The sequence below is a fragment of the Coturnix japonica genome, chromosome 23, assembly GCF_054131305.1.
Source record: "Coturnix japonica strain WE chromosome 23, WE-NBRP24, whole genome shotgun sequence".
NCBI classification, from domain to species: domain Eukaryota; kingdom Metazoa; phylum Chordata; class Aves; order Galliformes; family Phasianidae; genus Coturnix; species Coturnix japonica.
Window position 1 is genome coordinate 4381673 of NC_140685.1, and position 18016 is coordinate 4399688.

The following is an 18016-nucleotide window of genomic DNA, read 5'->3' on the forward strand; positions in this document are numbered from 1 at the left end:
GAGCTCTCAAGTTCCCCATGCATGGAGTATTCACGATCACAGAATCACTGACTGGTTTGAGTTGGAAGGGATCTCAATGATCACAAAGCTCCAACATACAACATAACAGTTATCTTCTCCTTTTCATAGTCACTAGTATCCCTCTGCTTCCTTCTCATGAAGGGCAGTGATGTAATCAATGTTTTAACCTCCTTTCCAAACTATGAATTCTTTCCTTTTCGCTATTAGACTCAAAATCTGGCTTTGGTAAATTGGTAGGACGTTCAAGGTGCCTCAACGCAGAAACCTGAGAGCAAAACGTGAAACAAAAGCCTTTAAAAAGAGCTAAAATATGCACTTTGTCCTTTTAAATCTTCTTAACTGCTCTTAATATAGCCGGGCAGTGGCAGGGGAACAGCATCAGCAGGGAGAGGGTGTGGAAGAAAACAAGCAGCAGCTGCAGAAAGCATGCAAGCACTGCACTGGGAGAGAAAAGGTCTCTTAATTCTCCTATTATAAGAATAAAAATACTTAGTTTGCTAGCAGAGTTCACTTGTAGCAGCGTTGCTGTGGTGGCAGCAGTGCAATGCACTGAAGCAATGTCTGCTTTTCTCCCCTTCGTAAGTGTATTTTCAAATGTTTTCACAGCAAGGCTGCCCTGAGTTCATAAAGCTCCTCTGCAATGTACTCCAAGCACAATCAGAGAGTGAATACACACACACACACACACACACACACACTCCTTTCTTCCAGCCTCTCCTTTGTGCACAGCTGGTTTTGCTTAAGCCAGGAAGAGAAATAACTCCTGAGCTCAGACGTGCATGATAGAGGTAGCAGAGGGTTAGTGCTGCAACACAGCAGCTACATCACATAGCAAAAGCCTTTGACAGTCCTAAGGGAGGACTGGTCCTATTAAAACAGTACAAGGGTTTGCTTATTTGTGCGATGAAGGTCTCATTCTAACAAAGCTTATGTTTTTGTAGGTGTACAGGAATGCCTCGGCCTCTCACTGAATAACAAAGCCCCAGCACTTAGAATTCATCTCTACTGCAACAGTACAACTTGTTTTTTGAGGACTTTGTAGCAATAATTAGCCACTTCTTCCTCAGCTTATGAAATATTTAGCACTCCTCTCTAGTTTGGAAAGGGTTTTGTTCGTTGCTACTTCAAAAGACTATGAAACATCCCCACTGAGGAGCCCCTGTAAGCTTCTGCTGCCTCACTGACTGCACGTATTGATGCATTTCTCAGCTCAGTTCTCATTTGCCCCTGTGAACACTTGCAAATTGCAGCATTACCAGCTGGAAGGGTTTACTGAACTACAAGCAAACAAAAGCCCAAGAATTAGTTGTTCTGAAAGGACTGAGCTGAACGCGTTCAGTTTGGAAGAGAACAGAATAATTAACGTCAGAACTTGGCACGGTGCTTACAGCAACAAAGTACTTGAAGGTTGCAAAGAGAATAACAGCAACCCCAGAGTCTCTCTTCACTGAACAACATGCACACAGGACTGAGAAGTACTGCAGTAGAACTGACTTGTTCTGCATTATAGAGGTGTTTTGAAAGAGAAATTGTCTCAAGTCTGGCTTTGTGGGCAGGAAATAACTAAATTGTGTTATCCAATACTTCTTTGGGTGTATGTTATAAGATGCCACGTGTGTTTTCCCTCTATGATAGGCCTCTCTTCACAAATAAAATCATTAGGTGCTACACACCTTCCTCTCAGCATTGCAGCTGCACTGTACAGATACAATCACAAAAGCCAATTATTTCCTAAAAGGCAAAGCAGCTGAGGCAATATTGCTGCACTCTGCGTGCAACAGCCAAATGCTGCTTCTCTGGGTCTTAATGCATGCAGGGAGGATGTTGTAAGGATGTTACTTAGTTGAAGCCTTCAACTCCTGCTCAGAGATGAAATAACAGGATTTTACTTTTATCACTTAGCTGTGCTTAAAGACTTGAAAGCAATCCAGAAGTGACACTATTTTAAACCCACTGCAGCTATTTCTCGCACCCAAGCAAATTGCACTTGCTCCTGCTAGCCTTACGTTTCAGGATTGCAATGTTAGTAATAGCAGGATCCTCCCAGAATACCGACTTTAGACCAGTTCAGGATGATCCCAGCCCAATTTTCAGCAAGACTGAAGACAGTGCTTTGACTTATTGCTTCTCAAACCAGACCCGGGGCTAACAACGAGGTCTTGACCATCTGAGAGCAGGAATGTGCTCAGTCCTCTGGAAAACATCAGTTATTTATATACAAGTTACTCAGCTTCTCTGGCCAGATTAATATTCCCTGTTGAATTTATTAGCTTCCCATACCCTGGGTCTCCTGTCTTAAAGGATACAGGGTCGTTCAGTTTGTTCATTCAGTAGATCAAAGCAACCTTTTGCTATCCTGTTGTTCTTATAGTACCTGAATCCTCCAAATAAAAATCTGAATCTGGTTAATTATAAGTTGGAATTTTAGTCATCACTCAGAAAATTAAGCATGCTGATTGTTTTCTTCATAGCTAATTACACAGAACAGACAAAGATGCTGCGTTTCTCTTTGGTCGCTGTTCAAAATGGCAAGAGAAGCAGCCTTTTAAAAGTAGCACAGCATTCCCTAAAGGCATCCCAAGAGAGGCTGTTCATCCTGCCAACTGAATCCGCCCCACAAACGTTACTCCTGCAATAAATACCTGACCATGTTTGGGTGCTAATCTGCAGATGCATACCAACATTCTGCACACTCCTCTACCCCCTGCAAGCATGTGGAATGCAAGTTGTTTATAAACATATAAGAAGGTTCAATGGAGCACCAGCCTGACAGCCTGCATTCCAGCAGCTCCATCATTCCTCATATCATCAGGTCCCCCTTCCTCCCCTGCAGATCAATAGGAAAAACACTGGCTCATTGGAGGCCAACCAAAAGGCTTCAAATTCTTGGCATCTGCATTTGAAATGAAACAACTTTGAATTAACTCTCACAAATCAGCAAATACTTTCTCATCCATAAAACACTGCTGTTCATACCTCTCTGCACCACAAACACGAGTTTAAAAATCATTATCCTTCTGCAAACATGATGCATGAAATACATTGCTGCTGAGATACGCACGCTACTTCATGCATCAGTTATCAGCTGGAGCAGAGAGGAAGAAGGTGCATGGGGAAAAAAGGATATATATACCTCAAGAAAGTCCAGAAATGGCTTCTAGTTAAGTTAGTATTCCAGCTACCAGAACTGGAGCGCAGTATGGGAAGCAAAATCTTTAATGCAGTAGTCAGCTCTTCAGAAAAGAGCCCTGCTGTGAAGCAAGATCGGTAAAGACAGAGCTCCAAAACTCCCCTTGCTGCAAGTCAAAGCCCGAATAGCACACAAGCAACACTGCTAAACTTTGTGCAGTGAGCTTTTCTCATCAGCATGGCACTCCACTTGTTCAAAAGTAAGTTTAAGTGTTTCTTCCTTTCCTCGCTGCATTTTTTAGTTTATGAAATGTTCTCATTTACCAAAAGTGATTTACTTCTTTCTGAGAAACAAAGGCAGCTTGGCAGTGACTCAGTACTCGGAACTCACTTTCTTTGGAAAAGACCAGGAAGGCATTAATTACACAAGACTACAAATGAGGTTTCTACAGGACTCCAGACAACACACTGGGCATGAAAGAGGCAGATTCAGACCAAAGAATGAATTAGGGGATAGCATTTAAACAGAAGTTATCCATGCACACACTTCTTTAGTCCTTGACAAATAGGAGGTAGTTAAACCAACCTTATTTTCCGCTTGTTTGGCCCAGTCTCTGCCACCAACATGACTAGTCAGATTTTTAATGTACTCACAGCTGTATCAGATGGTGGGATGCATTTTGGTGCATTGCTTCAAACAAGAACTGGCTGGGATGTATAGGTAGTTGAGAAGCCCCTCACCCTGATCTGCAGGCACAGGGCATTGCCCAGTAACTCCATGACCCCATCACACCTTACCAACATGGCAGCTGCATCTCATCCTTTCTTACTTCATCCCTCTTCCATCCTCCCCCCAGCCCTGTTCGTTTTACCCTGTTACTGAAGAATAGGAACACTGCAATCACAAGCTGTTCCCTTGTATGAGATGAAATTTGGCCTTAAGTATTAATGATAGCTATTAAGTATATCCAAGATAACTCTTCTATAAGAAAAAAAAAATCAATAAGACAAGTTGATATTGATAAAACAACCATTCTGCATCATTTTCAGAGGCTAAAACGTTCTTGTTTATTGCACACAAGTACAGAGAGTTATTGACCTGGGGCTTCCTGATTAAATGCTCATTAGTGTATGTAGAGAGGAAGCAAGCAGTAATTGCACTGCTCCCACGCCATGTACCAAAGCAAAGCATCCCCTCCGTAATGCAGATGGCCCAACTGCCTTCTATTACACAGATGCACACCCCAGTATTGAAGTTCTGCGATGGAGTCAGTCTAAAATGTTCATAAAGGGTGCTGTTATGCTTATAGCATTACAAACCATAACCGTGCTCCCAACACCCACAGGCATGGAGCAACCTGCGCTCCTCACAGCCTGTATGGCCCTACCTACACTGAACATCACTGTAGGACTCATATCTCACTAACGACACCGGGGATTCACTTATTAGAGTAGGAAGTGCTAAGATGCCCTCTTATTCGCAGTACTCTTGTCTCTAGAGAAGTGTTGAAAACAGCCAAGCCAATAAACTGGAGCTTTGTTAGCTCACATCCCCTTCAGAGGAATAGGAATTCCTGAGCCATCCTCCAGGAAACGGAGAGCTGAGGGAATTGATGCCCTCTATAAGCAAAGCTGGATGAGAAAACATTTCTTTTCCTGGCACACACCAAACCATTAAATTCTCACTGCTGACAGCTCCCTCTTGTCACTTGAGAGCTGGGTATGTTAGAAAAGTTTTTATTATGTGTACCAAAGAGTATAATCCCTAACACGCCTTGTCTTCTTCTGATGCTCTGATAGTTGTTTAAAGGAGTCCTTTTGATTTAATCAGGTTCAATTGAAAAGGATCTGAGACCCTACATCGCTATGAATCACCCACTTAAACCTGTGCAAACATCCACATTGAAATAGGAAGGGAGGAGAGGGTAGATTTATTCCAGTACATTTAAATTCACACCTTAGTCTAACTACATAAAGCCTGAAGTTTTCACATTTAACTGCTTCAGAAGCCTGTAGTACTTTAAATAACAACCCAGCTATGTTTCTTGCAGGTCTCAAATATATCCTACTCCTAGGCAACATGAACACAGCCACTGAAAAGCTATTAAAGCAATCTTGTTGATGTCACCAAAGAATAAACACTGTGTATTTGTTCTACTCAATAGATTTAAGAGGCCTGTCACATGAAATGCTGGCAATGAAATATCCTGCTTCAATTCAAAAGACAGTGAGAAAGCTTTGGATTTTCACATCCATTCCAGAAATTCCTGAAATAGCAAACTGAGAGTATCTGAAAACAAAGAAGACATGGGCCACAAACATGACAAAGTCACCCAGCACACAGACTTAACTCAGATTTAGCAGCTACTGTGCAATACCACGGGGTCTGCTCCAAAGTAACACCTTCTGTTTTATTACGGTGCTCACGGCATCAGAGGTGATGGTGATGCAGAGGCTCAGCCTTCCCACCAACATCCCATTACACTTCATTGCTGCTGTCTAGAGGCAATTACCCGCTCGATTTTCAACCACCATCATCCCAAGCAGCACTTACCTAAAACACACATGGGATGCACGCAGTGAAAGTAAGAGCAGCCTTCCCAAACAGAGGCACTGTGGCTTTTGCACAAGGAACAAAGCTCTATTACACACACCAGGAAGTACCAACACCTAACACACCTCTGTAGACACAATCCAGGCTACTTCACACCTACTTAAAGCCTCAGACATCTTCTACAGGGTTTCAAGTAGAACAACAGTTTATACAGTGCCATCAGCTATCAGGAAACACAGCTGAGATGGTATTAGAAATGAAATGGCAACCATTGCAATAGCTTGCAATTAGAGCTGCTGACACAACACGTCCCACACCACCTGGATTTCTGACAACAGGACCTTGCACGTGTTAACAACCCCTACAAAGCGCTCCCAAGTGAATGCAACAGCTCTAACCAGCATTTCCATGGTTACAGCGTTGATCACTACTGGCTTTAAATACGTTCCAAATATAGATCAAATGCACAGCTTGGCATTTGAAACAGCCCTAATAACTACCCTGCAGGCCAGCACTTGTGAGCCAGCCCTGAGTCTAAGGCATAACACACTCAAATAGCACGCTGTGGTCGCTCCTGAAAAGTTAGCAAGCAGACGGCTTATTTTATCACCCTGATCGTTTGTAAAAGCAGCCACCAAAGCTGGGCAGACCAGTGAGGAATCAACACTGTAGTACTCATTTCTCTACCACGTAAGCCAGAAATCTAAAGGTTTTAAAGGACTGCTTATTAAAAGGATGCTCCATTTAGAACAGTGCCCACAGCTGTGGATATCTGTAAAGCTCCGTGCTTATTATTTGCTCATACATACTCATAAAGCTTCCCCTGTGTCAGAATGTGCAGTGATGTGCAGGCTACAGAGGCGCTGAACCAGTTTCAGAGCCCAACTTTACCTTAATATTTTAATATTTCATTCATATTCTTTAGACCTTCCAAATAAAGCAAGAGAATCCAACCAGGTGATGAAGCAATCTTCTGGATTAGTGGAATTTTCCTGGTAACTCACTGAGTTACACAACCCTGGTAACCAACTTACCCAGCAGAGCGAGGAGCTCTGCCTGGCAGCACTGGAAGAGATGGGCAGACACAGAAAACCTCTGTTCTAAAGAAGTCACAACCCTCACTCAGGCTCTTTTAGGACAGCACAGTGCTCCAGCCCCTTGGTACATGCCTGGATACCACTTGATCCCCTCCTGCATGGATACTATTCATTAGTTGGTCGTTTCCATTACAGAAAATGAATCACTGTGAGTTTTACCAGCCAAATTATAGTGGTACGATTGCTCCATACTGATGAAACTGAAAGGGAACTGGCTCGTAACTTACCTAAGAACTAATCTGCCACATGCAAACACTGTCTCCTTCCAGATAAAAAATAAACCTGTCCATGATTTAATTCACCACCTTTATTCCAGCTCTAAGAACTCAAGATTTACCAAGAGAACATTACAAAAATCACACACAGTTTGGACAGAAAGAATCTGACCTTGACACAAGGACTAACGTTCCATCCTTTATCTGCATGCATCTCCAACCACCACAGGCACGTCTCAGCAGGGCTCTAATTGGAAGAGTGGTTTCCTTATAACAGATACGAGCCACTTGTGGTTTGCTCGAATACATTTGCACACCTGAAATTGTGTAATGCACGTTCTTACCTGTGAGAACCTGAATGTTCACCTTCAGAATAAATAGGGTAACACATGAAGAGAAAGTTGATGGCCACAGTGAGAATAGTTGGGCAAGTTTTGTCCTCTAGGAAGAAAGATGACTAAGGACAGAAAAGCCCAAAAGGCTGAATAGAAATAAAGCCATTCTCATCTTCCTTTGGAGTAAGCGAGAAGAGCCTGTTCACTCAGGTTAGGCTGGCTGGTGACTGGGAGACCAACAGTAAAATGCTGCTTGGAAAGGGGGAAAATAAAAACCAAAGACAAAAAAAAAACACCTGACATTGTTCTGGTCTGAGTTAAGGTGGAACGTCAAGGACAGATTATACGGTGACAGTGATATATGTCACTATTACACATCGACCTCTGCTGCTCTAGTGGGGGTAATAGCAGCGTGAGATTGACTTGCAATTCCACTTTAACGTGTTTATGTTAAATGCATGTGCAAAACCATTCTACAGAGAAAATGAGTGTTTGCTCTGTGCGCGTTCCAGGCAAGACAGATGGAAATCAGTTCTGGCTCAGAAGCCACGTAGCTCTGAGCACAGCGCTCGGTTTGACAGAATGTGCCTTGCAATTAGCATCAGCTTCACTAGCTGCTGGGAGAGGAAACTTGGCTTCTGACCCCAATTGCACAGGACACGACTGCTCTGGTTCAAGGTTAGAGTGCTCTGACAAAGAGGTTGACTTCCAGAAAAGCATCACAGGAAAGCTGGCCATAAGCCAGTGAAAGCTGAAATGCTCTGAGAGCAGAGACTGCTGCCATTACTGGGGAATGTCAGCTATTCTCAAGCACTTCCTATTTCTCTGCAGCACTGGCAATATATAAACCTTTCCACAGCACAGAAACATAGCTTTGAGATTAAGATACACACATAGAAGGACTGCAAGCCATTAAAACCTTGCCTTGCTATTGCTCGTAAATAACCATTGTATGTCTTACAGCAGCTGAACAGCGACAACTCCATTCGTTCAGCATTGCCAACAGGCATCCCCTAACATACAGGATACAGCCACACTGATATGCTGATTTCAGTATTTAATTTCCCCATTCTTCCCATTAACAGAATTTGTCCGGATCCTCCACAGTCAGTTTTACTTTAGAATCCCACTGCAATTCTGATGTGTCCACTGAGGATCTATTTCTGGAACTGCCACACATCCTTACTGAATGCTTGCTGCACACTTCAGGCTTACTTTCCTATGTGCCAGAATTGCTATTCAGACTAAAAGTACAGACAAAAATCTAGTTTAATGGTGGGAGAAGGAAGGATGGCTGCAGCGTTGCTACAGGCACAGAACTTAAAACTGAAGTATGAACAGAAGGGCTAGAGACTCGTCCTACCACAGAGATGCAAGTCTCCTGATCTCCATGCAGATCAGCCCCCATCCCTTGCCACCCTGTGCAGAGGTTCAGCCAAACAGGTTTGGCTTCATTGTCAGACTGCACCCACCAGGTTTCCATTAAGCCCAGAGGCAGTTGGCCTCCAAGCAACACTGACTGTGCTCTACCAGAGGTGTAAGCAGCACAGTAAGGAAACCTTTGGCAGGAGGGTAGAATTCAAGGTGAGCAGCGTAGATCAGCTGTCTGGGTTTGGATTTTGGACCAAAATATCAGCTCCTAGGTCAAACAAGGCAGCTGTACTCTATTAAGCAAACCAATAAAGCTATTAATGACCTCAATTACACTGTGGCCATTCACTAATGTCATCAAAACACAGTCTGTTAGGATCTGGGACCTGCAAAAAAAATTTACCTCAAGCTAGAAAGTTAAATGCAACACTGCAAACACGTATCCTAACCTTACATACCTGATTTCCCAGGAAAAGGCTCAGAAATGTCTGAAGATGGAAGATAACAGTACAGAACAGCAATGTCTCATATGGAATCATGGGCTGGGACTCATCGCCATAATAAGAACTTGAGGTCTGAGGGTGGTAACACACAGCTATCTAACAAGCAAGCAGCATGATGAATGTGAGCACGGAGCAGGTGGTGTGAAGCCGAGCCAGGCTCCAGATAAAGGATATCTCTCTTGACAGAATGTGTCATGAAGCACAGCCACCTGCTGGAGGGTGCCATGATAGAGAGCTCGCTTTGTTCCAGAAAAGAATTGAGCGAGCACAGGAAGCCAAACACATACAGTGCTATTACAACACAACAGGCGCTTTCTGGACCAGAAGGGCTGTCAAGACACAGCTGTAGATTGAAAATGTATCAGAGACAGCATTACCACATGTTTCTCTCATCCCTATCTTCTTCTCTAGAGGGATGCTGCCAGATAAACACCGCACTAACTAGGTAGGGCTTATACTACTCATCTGAACACCACTGTTTGGTGCCATCCCTGCCAATAACCAGCTAACACCAGTGCTAGGTGCATCCCTGGCAATGGGGTGGTGCAGCCTCCTCACCCCACATCTACTCACCAATAAAATGAGAGAGATGCCACCAGCTTCAAAAGGCGAAGGCAATTAAAGAATAATCGGGATTCATTTGATTCGCTTCTAAAAAGGAAAAGAATTAAAATGATAGATAATAATCACTCTGTTCCTCAGCCTCCTTTAGAGCGAGGAAAGGCAGACTGAAGGTGGAATCAGCTTAGTTGAAAGAGAACAAAAGTTCAAGTGAAATTGCATTAAGCCCTGCTCATTACAGCATCCGTAGCTGCACCACGCAGACCATGAAACACTTCAATAAGTCATTTCATAAAGCCGCGAGTTCAGTAATGAAGAATTTATCCACAGGCCAACGAATTGCACAGCAAAGAGAAGAGTTTTGCAAATGAAGAAGCAGAATTGACACGCTGTATGGAACGGCCAGCAAAACATCCTTTGAAAGGGTTCTGCTGACTGATGTTCCTGAACTGGAACAATGTTTATAGCACTTGTATTTATAAACAAAAAAAAGCACAATGTGCTCAAGGAAGGAAGGAAACGAAACGTTCCCCCTTCTGTTGTGGCATAAACAAGTTTAAATGGGACCCATCACTATCCTCGCTGTAGAAGTATGTCTTTACAAAGTGGGATCCACTGGTACCAATGCAATACGAAGGGTTACAGCAGCAATAGGCAAGGCAGGAGGTTCCTATCCTGAGAGGTCAAGATGGTAAGGGAATTCTGCAATATAATCTCCAAACTGCTACACAGAATCATCTGCACCAAAAGCCCCCATGCTCAAGTGGTGAGACTACACGTAATATCAGGATGAAAACACTGTTTCAATTACAGAGATATAATTTAGGGCTTAACTTTACAAGTCCGATCATGACAAAGTCCTGATGTATTAATTTTAAAGAACCCAAATGGATACAGCTTTTGCTGACCCCTGGGAGTGAAAGCCCATGAACCACACGCTGATAACCTCTATGGACTGGGCTGAAATCCTTATTGTTGAGCAAAAGGGATGCAGAGAGAAGCAAAAAGCTTAGCACCTGATCTCAGATTTTAAAGGCTTGTGCTTGCTTATAGCCTTACGGGAACACTGCCCCACACTGCAGTGAATCCCAAGTGGTGTCTGACCATCCTTGCAATGCAGGGTTTGGATCTATGTTGCCACCATATCCTCCACATGTTTCTAGGCATGACTCACCTCAAGTACACTGATGACAACAGCAACAAGCAGCATGCAGACAGATTATGAGAAAGCAGAATGATTAAATGACTTGTAATAAGTCCTGCTTAACGTTCTACCTGAGTTGCTAACATTACCTGTCTTAACTACATCATAAAAATCAGATGAAAAGAGTCAGTAATTCAGCTTAACAGCCTAATTCTTCATTTAAAATATACACACAGTAATTTCAGACTGAGTGGGGAAAAAAAAAAATAATGAAGATGAGCTCACTTGGGAGAAAATAGATCATTTAAGACTAACCTGTAATTAATTTTAACTTGAGCTAATTAACAGATTTCCTTGTAAATTCCCAGTAGATTCATTCTATATTCAGAACACAAGAGTTTTAAGATCACGTTGCCCTCCTCCTTCCAGAAACATACTGAATTTCAGGTGAGTGCAAAGCAAAAACATCAATCCTGGTTATGAAAAAATCACAACGTACCCCTATATTCTGTGTTCCAAGACCTGGACTGATCTAATGTGATTTGTTGGAAGTCCTGAGGGACTGCTTTCAGTCCCCGAGGCTCTCCCATATCATCATTCATTGTGTATTCGTTTCTCCTGAGTATCTGAGCTCAGATCTGTCTGCAGCTCCTTCAGCTCACAGCAGGAAGAGGAAATGCAGATTATTTAAGCTGGAGGTGCACATAACTGGCCACACCGTATGGAAATACCTCATCCCACGTCTGCAGTTGATGTCTGTGATCTCTAAATTAACCTGTCTGCTCACTGGATGTGATTTCAGAATCTACAAATACACCATACCTTCGATCCATGAGGTTTTAAATCTTGTACACGTGCTTCTTAAGGTCAGCTGCACATTATATTACAAACATATAGATCCTAACTATGATTCAATGGGCGTCCAGCACCCTGCAGAACATACTAACCTCGTCCTTTCTCCCATGCATTCAACTTACTTTCAACTCTAAGTGCTTCTTGGTTGATTATTAGACCATAAAGCAGCACTTCACACCAATTCAGACACAGAACGCCTGCACAGAACTGAGTGCTTTCAGAATGAAGCAACAAGACCGGGACTGACAGGGATTGTTCTTCCATTGACACCTTTCAGAGTTTGACAGTAGCGGTGTTTTTAGCTTTTAAAGCATAAAAGAACTGCCAAGAAAACCTGACTAAAAGCACTGGGTGGAGAAAAGTGCAGCTGTCAGCTACAGCCGGGTCATGTGCTTTGCCCACAGAGAACAGGAAGCTGCAAGCCATGGAAATATCGAGGCATGCCATGAAATAATATGTAAATTGCACAGTAAGCGAGCTGCTAAGTCAATATTTTTCCCCTAGTGCTTTACTTAACTCCTATGTTTGTTAACTACAGCTCATTCCAAACAAGTGGCCAAAACCTCATTTGTTCATGCTAACACAAGAGGCCATCAGCAATGACAGCAAACGGCAGTTGAGCTGCACACACCGATTCCAAAATAAGTACATCCATACAAGGTGCTGTTCTGCTCTCTCACTGATGCAATTCCAACAACAAATAAGGCTGAATTTTCAACAAAGCCAGGAAGCAAAATGGATGAGGGCCTGGGAGTCAGACAAAGGAAGGGAAAAGAGCCAAGCCTAGTCCTAGAATTAAAGAAATCACTTGACAGTGGTAGGCTCCAGACTGCATTCCTAACTTCCTTGTTTGGTTCCAACACCAGGTATTTTAACAGAGTGGAAACATCATTTTAGGTGTTCAAAAGAGACCAAACCACCTTTGAAATCACCTTTTGGAGAAGAGAAGGCACCAGGGTGACTGCATTGTAGTCTTCCAGTAAGTGAAGGGAACATATAAACAGGAGGGGGAATGGCTGATTACAAGGGTGGACAGTGATAAGACAAGGGGGAATGGTTTTAAACCGAGACAGGGGAGGTTTAGGTTGGATATCAGGAGGAAGTTTTTCACCCAGAGGGTGGTGACGCACTGGAACAGGTTGCCCAAGGAGGCTCTGGATGCCCCATCCCTGCAGGCAACCAAGGCCAGGCTGGATGTGGCTCTGGGCAGCCTGGGCTGCTGGTTGGTGACCCTGCACACAGCAGGGGGTTGGAACTGAATGAACATTGTGGTCCTTTTCAACCCAGGCCATTCTATGATTCTAAAGTCTGTCTGCTGCCACAGGCAGATCTGAAAACCTCAGATGTCACAATTCAACAAGCTCTTACAATGAACATTAATGTCACTAAACATAATAGTTAATAGTTTAATGCACACTTGCTGTGTTCAGTGGTGGTACTAGTCACACTTGTATCTGAAACTAAATAATCTGGGGCTGCAAATAAGACGTTTTCTAAGTGGGCTGTAAGAGCAGGATGCTCTCCATGGAGCTTCCAGAAAAGCCTTCAGCACTCCAGACATTCAGTGTGGGTTGTTGTGTTGTGTTGACTTTTCTGATGTTATTTTCTCAATAATCTGCAAAAATCCCACAATAGCAGACGATTAGTTATTTTTATTTACTGTGGAAATTAAACTCAAGGAGAATTATTTAATGCCTGTCAGACCAGAACAAAGCTGTGAACCTCCAAGGTTAATTTCAGCCTTGTAAGTGTTAAGAAGTCTTCAAGACTCAACCTCTTAACTGCCTTTTGACACGAACTTAATGGCTGAAAGCACCACGTTATTAAATGCAAACTCCTTGAAGACAACACTACATTTTTAGCTTTGGTAACTTGACAAGAGCATTTTAAATTGTCATTTTCCCCACATTTCAGCTGCTTTCAGCACTACGTAAACTTAAACAGGAAAAAATAAGCTTAGACTCTATTCATCCTGATAAACATCTGCACAAGTGTTTATATAGGGAATATATATATGTATATACGCACCACACAATGTTCAAGGTGTTGATTATGACCTATACCATAGAGCTGCCAAAAATCATCACGTCATAATGCAGAACCACCTGGTAAAGTCTTGTTGCCAACACCAGGCATGTCAGACTGTAACATGGTGACTTCTGGCTGATGATTCTAGAAGCTTCCCAAGCCCAGGAGATGCTTCATTAAAAGATTTGCATCTTCTTCTTACTGCTTTCAAAGCAATTTAGATATTATCCCAAAGCACACAGCTCATCAGTAAAAATATACCGTCTTCACGGAAGTGGCTTATGTTAAATTTTACATAGCTTGCCTTTAATGTTAAGGAAAGACAAGAAGCACAAAGCAACGCATCTCCCCACTCAATCCCTACAACTGCTCTTCCCCATTTCTAGACTCGAGAGATAAGGGGCTGTGCCTTGAAGAACACTGCCAGAGATGCATTAGGTTCAATAGCTGATTTTTGGAGGAGGAGCAGAAGAAAAATGTTTCCAAAAGCAATTAAGAAAGAAAAAGGATTCCCACATTTTAAAGTTTTTTTTTATCGTAATCATCTGCTAAACACTTGTCAGTCTTAGTCTGGGTCCAAGTGGAATTAAATCCAGTTTTTGATCTTAATATAGCTGGGCTCATCATTCAGAGAGCAATGTGAACAGAGTGCTAATTGTACTTCAGCCTCCCCATAAGAACCTCTTTGAAATCCAGGATGGGAAAAGTAGGCAAGTAGGAAGTTCACTGATCCTGAACCGAAGGGAAACCGTACCAAAAAGCATCAAACTATCAGATACTGTTCATATCCTTGGAATGATTTGGCTCACAGAGACACTCTCTTGCATCCTTAAGGAGATACATTAACAGTTTGGATAGACTACCACATACATAGATAAATGACATAGATATATATATCGCTATATCCTGACTTTCATCACTAATCCTGACTTTCAGTCTCAGCAAGTACCAATCCAGCTGACTTTCTTCTTTATAAAACATTCCTCTCCTCTTTGTTGACTATTCTAATCTTTCAATGATTGTTTTTTTCCCCCCCTATAGCTGCATATGCAGCATAGACTCTTTCCCCTTACAGGAGAAGAATCTCACGTAAGAAAAGACTAAATATTTGCTAAAAAATTATCCTGGCAGTTTTTGTTATCCCCCAGATACGGAACAGCTTGAGAACTCAGTATTAATAGTCTGAAGTGTTTCCAATTACATCCAATTAAGCGCTGTGAACAGTCCTGAGGTCAGCTCAGTCCTTCGGCTGCAAATATCCTTGAAGATCTCTTAAAAGAAGAAACTGTGCCTCAGCAGCAAGGTAAAAGCTCAGCAAAAGCCAGAGAATTGTGTCTAAGACACTCAACTCTGTTTAGCGTTCTTAGAACTAAAGCCACTACACTTCACTGAAGGATAAAGAGCTGCATACACGGCCGGATTTAAATGCTAGAAAGCCGCTTAGCTCAGACATCATAATGGGGTAAGGTATTAAAAGACCTTCAATGTATCACAGACCCTTATGAAAATAACCACCCTCTGCCTTGAACCGGTTGCAGGTGGATGGTGGAGGCAGGTTCAGGAACATGATAGAAATTGAAGCATTTCACCTGGTGTGATTTAATCCGCTCTTCTGCCCTGTGACTGCGAAGGATCACTTCTATAAGGAACTCTGCACTTCAGCCCATGTGATCTATCTAAATATTTACACAACAAGCACCAGTAAAACTCTCCCCCAGAGCCATTAAACGCAGCATTTTCAGCAAGTGAAGCAATTAATAGTTATTTTAGATTATTTACATTTTAACTGCTCTTATCTGGTAGAAGCTGACCTGACTGCTCCCTTCCTAACTCACGAGAACCACACAGTTGTGGTTTTGGCTGAATATACTTCAAGATGTCAAAAAGTGACTTCCTCTTTGTTTTCTAAAAGGAAAAGGCAGAGAATGAGAACCCATGTGGGATTTTACCTTTTTTTGTTTGGTTACAGTTTTAATGCTAGCAAACAAACCAGCAGCCATGCAGCCAAGAAGCTTTTTGGTTATCTCTCTGGCCTCCCTATCTTTTTTACCCCTCCCCACAAGGTACTGCCTCTGCTCCCAGCACTTCTTCCTCTTCTGTTCACACTTAACCCTGCTTTCATGGCTTCTGTTTCTCTATTTTATGAGCAAAGATGCCACCACAATAAGCATTTCATCCAATGTACATGATGCTTTCTCCCAGCCTAGAATAGATCACTCCCAATGATCAGAGAACGGATTGGGTTGGAAGGGACCTCAAGGCTCATCAAGCTCCAACCTCCCTGCCACACACAGGGCCACCAACTTCCACATTTAATACCAGAATTGGCTGCTCAGGGCTCCATCCAACCTGGCCATAAACACCTCCAAGGATGGGGCATCCACAACCTCTCTGGGCAGCTGTTCCAGCACCTCACCACCCTCACTGTGAAGAGCTTAAATAACATGGAAGCACACTTGAAAGCAACTTGTGCTGCGAGTTTGAAACAAAACAGTCTGTGAGCTGTATCGAAACTTGAAGGGAAGAGGATGTGTTATATAAAAACACTCCGAGGAAAAAGTAAACTGTCAATGCACACATCTCCCATATTTGGTATATCAGCTCAGACTGGTGTGTTGCACAGCGCCTATCAAATGGTGCCCAGCTCGTACTGAGCAACACAAGGAGCTGCCCAAGGAAGAGAATTGAACCACAAATTCATACTTACGGCCATAATCAACTCAAAGGGGTGTTTATACACCCGTATGGGTGACTGATACTTCTGCACCATGGCTGCGGTTACGAAGATCAGCTCCAACCTGAAAAAGAAACAATTTCAAACCATTTGTCAGATGCAAGAAGGCAGCTTTAGTTTCCTCCTCATACAGCAATTCCAACTGTAATAGCACAGCTTGCAGCTCCACCAAGACTCCTCAGTGAGTCCCTGAAGAGCTATGGATATTTTTTTATCAGAAACAAGCTGTCATCCTTAAAAAAGGCACTAGATTAACACTTTCTGTCTGGTTTTAATAATGAACTCTCAGCATACGCTGTGACTGGGCAGCTAAGTGATGAGATCTGTGCTGCTGCTGGGGCAGCGCTGGCACTTCAGGACTGCCGAGCTTCCAGCATGGAGCTGTTTGGGATTGGTGTTACAAGGAACGGGATCAGCTCAAAGATTAATATCCCAAACGTGAAAACCTTTTGCTTTCAGAACAAAAGCATTGAGATCACAGCAGATAGAAGCAATACCGGAATAAACAGCGTCCAAACGAGCAGAATCGGTGCTTTTCAGACAAAAAATAACTTCGGAAATAACTGTAGATCCTTTAAGGTTCATTTCCTCCCCACACATTCCAGTACAACAGCCAACAACAGCCAATATCAGCTCAGCCCAGACCCAACCTCACCCCACCAACCAAGACCCCCCCACCAACAACCAGAGGGGCTGAATAGGAGCAGGTTGAGCGTGAGGCCGAGCTCAAATACCCGCTTACCGTCACACCGCCCGGCCGATCTCGGCTCTCCTCATGTCGGTTCGGGGCAGCGCCGGTTCCGGCTCTGGAGGAGGAGGAGGAGGAGGAGCTCAGCGCCGCCCGTTGTTACTGGTGACGGGGCGGGGGGCGGAGAACTCGGCTTCGTTGTTGCGCATGGGCGCTGTGCGGCCTATGGTTGGGGGGGGTGTTTAACCTGGTGTTGTGGGCTCAGTGTATCCCAAACCTGTCCTTACAAGATGTTGTTTAACGTGTTGAGCAATTATTTCTCCAAATCAGTTTCCTATGGTGGTATTTGGCTAGTTGTGCTCCTGTAAGCGAGGTGAACTAGTCAATCTAGTACCTTTGTAATTATATATGTAGCTGATTGATATTGTATCTGATTGATATTGCCTGCCATGAAAGCCTGATAGAATCGTACCAGCATAGCAGGGTGAGGAATGGATGCCCACTCAGATTCCTCTGTGCTCGTAACACTTCCCCATTTCAAGTCTAATCTGATTAGCTGCCACTATGGCATTTAACCTGATAGCAACATGGCCTGAAAAGCTTTGTGATGGCTTTGAAATGTATTGATAAAGTGAAGGCATTATCAGTGTGTGATTTAATGTCCAAATCAGTCGTGTCTTGGCTGTTTGTGAAGCTTCCATCTTCTCCTATGGAAGCTCCAGCAGGGCATCACCAGAAGGTATATAAATGAATAAAGTGGGTGAATAGCTCAAGGAATGCA

General features: G+C 43.2%; 1 protein-coding gene across 2 annotated transcripts in view; it reads right to left on the minus strand.

Moving 5' to 3' along the window:
* Positions 1-17355, minus strand: part of SEC14L1 (SEC14 like lipid binding 1) — a 33692-nt gene extending 16337 nt beyond the window's left edge. Inside the window, exons 1-3 of one of the 2 annotated variants that reach the window (XM_085522771.1) lie at positions 17290-17355; positions 16521-16611; positions 9799-9876 (exon numbers count right to left, since the gene is read on the minus strand). Coding sequence is in view for 1 of the 2 variants with exons in the window: in XM_015879996.3 (XP_015735482.1) it covers positions 16521-16583 (63 nt within the window). In the remaining variant the exon portion in view is untranslated. The remainder of the gene's footprint in view (positions 1-9798; positions 9877-16520; positions 16612-17289) is intronic. The other variant, XM_015879996.3, reaches the window with a different exon arrangement.
* Between the last annotated feature and the right edge of the window lie 661 nt (positions 17356-18016).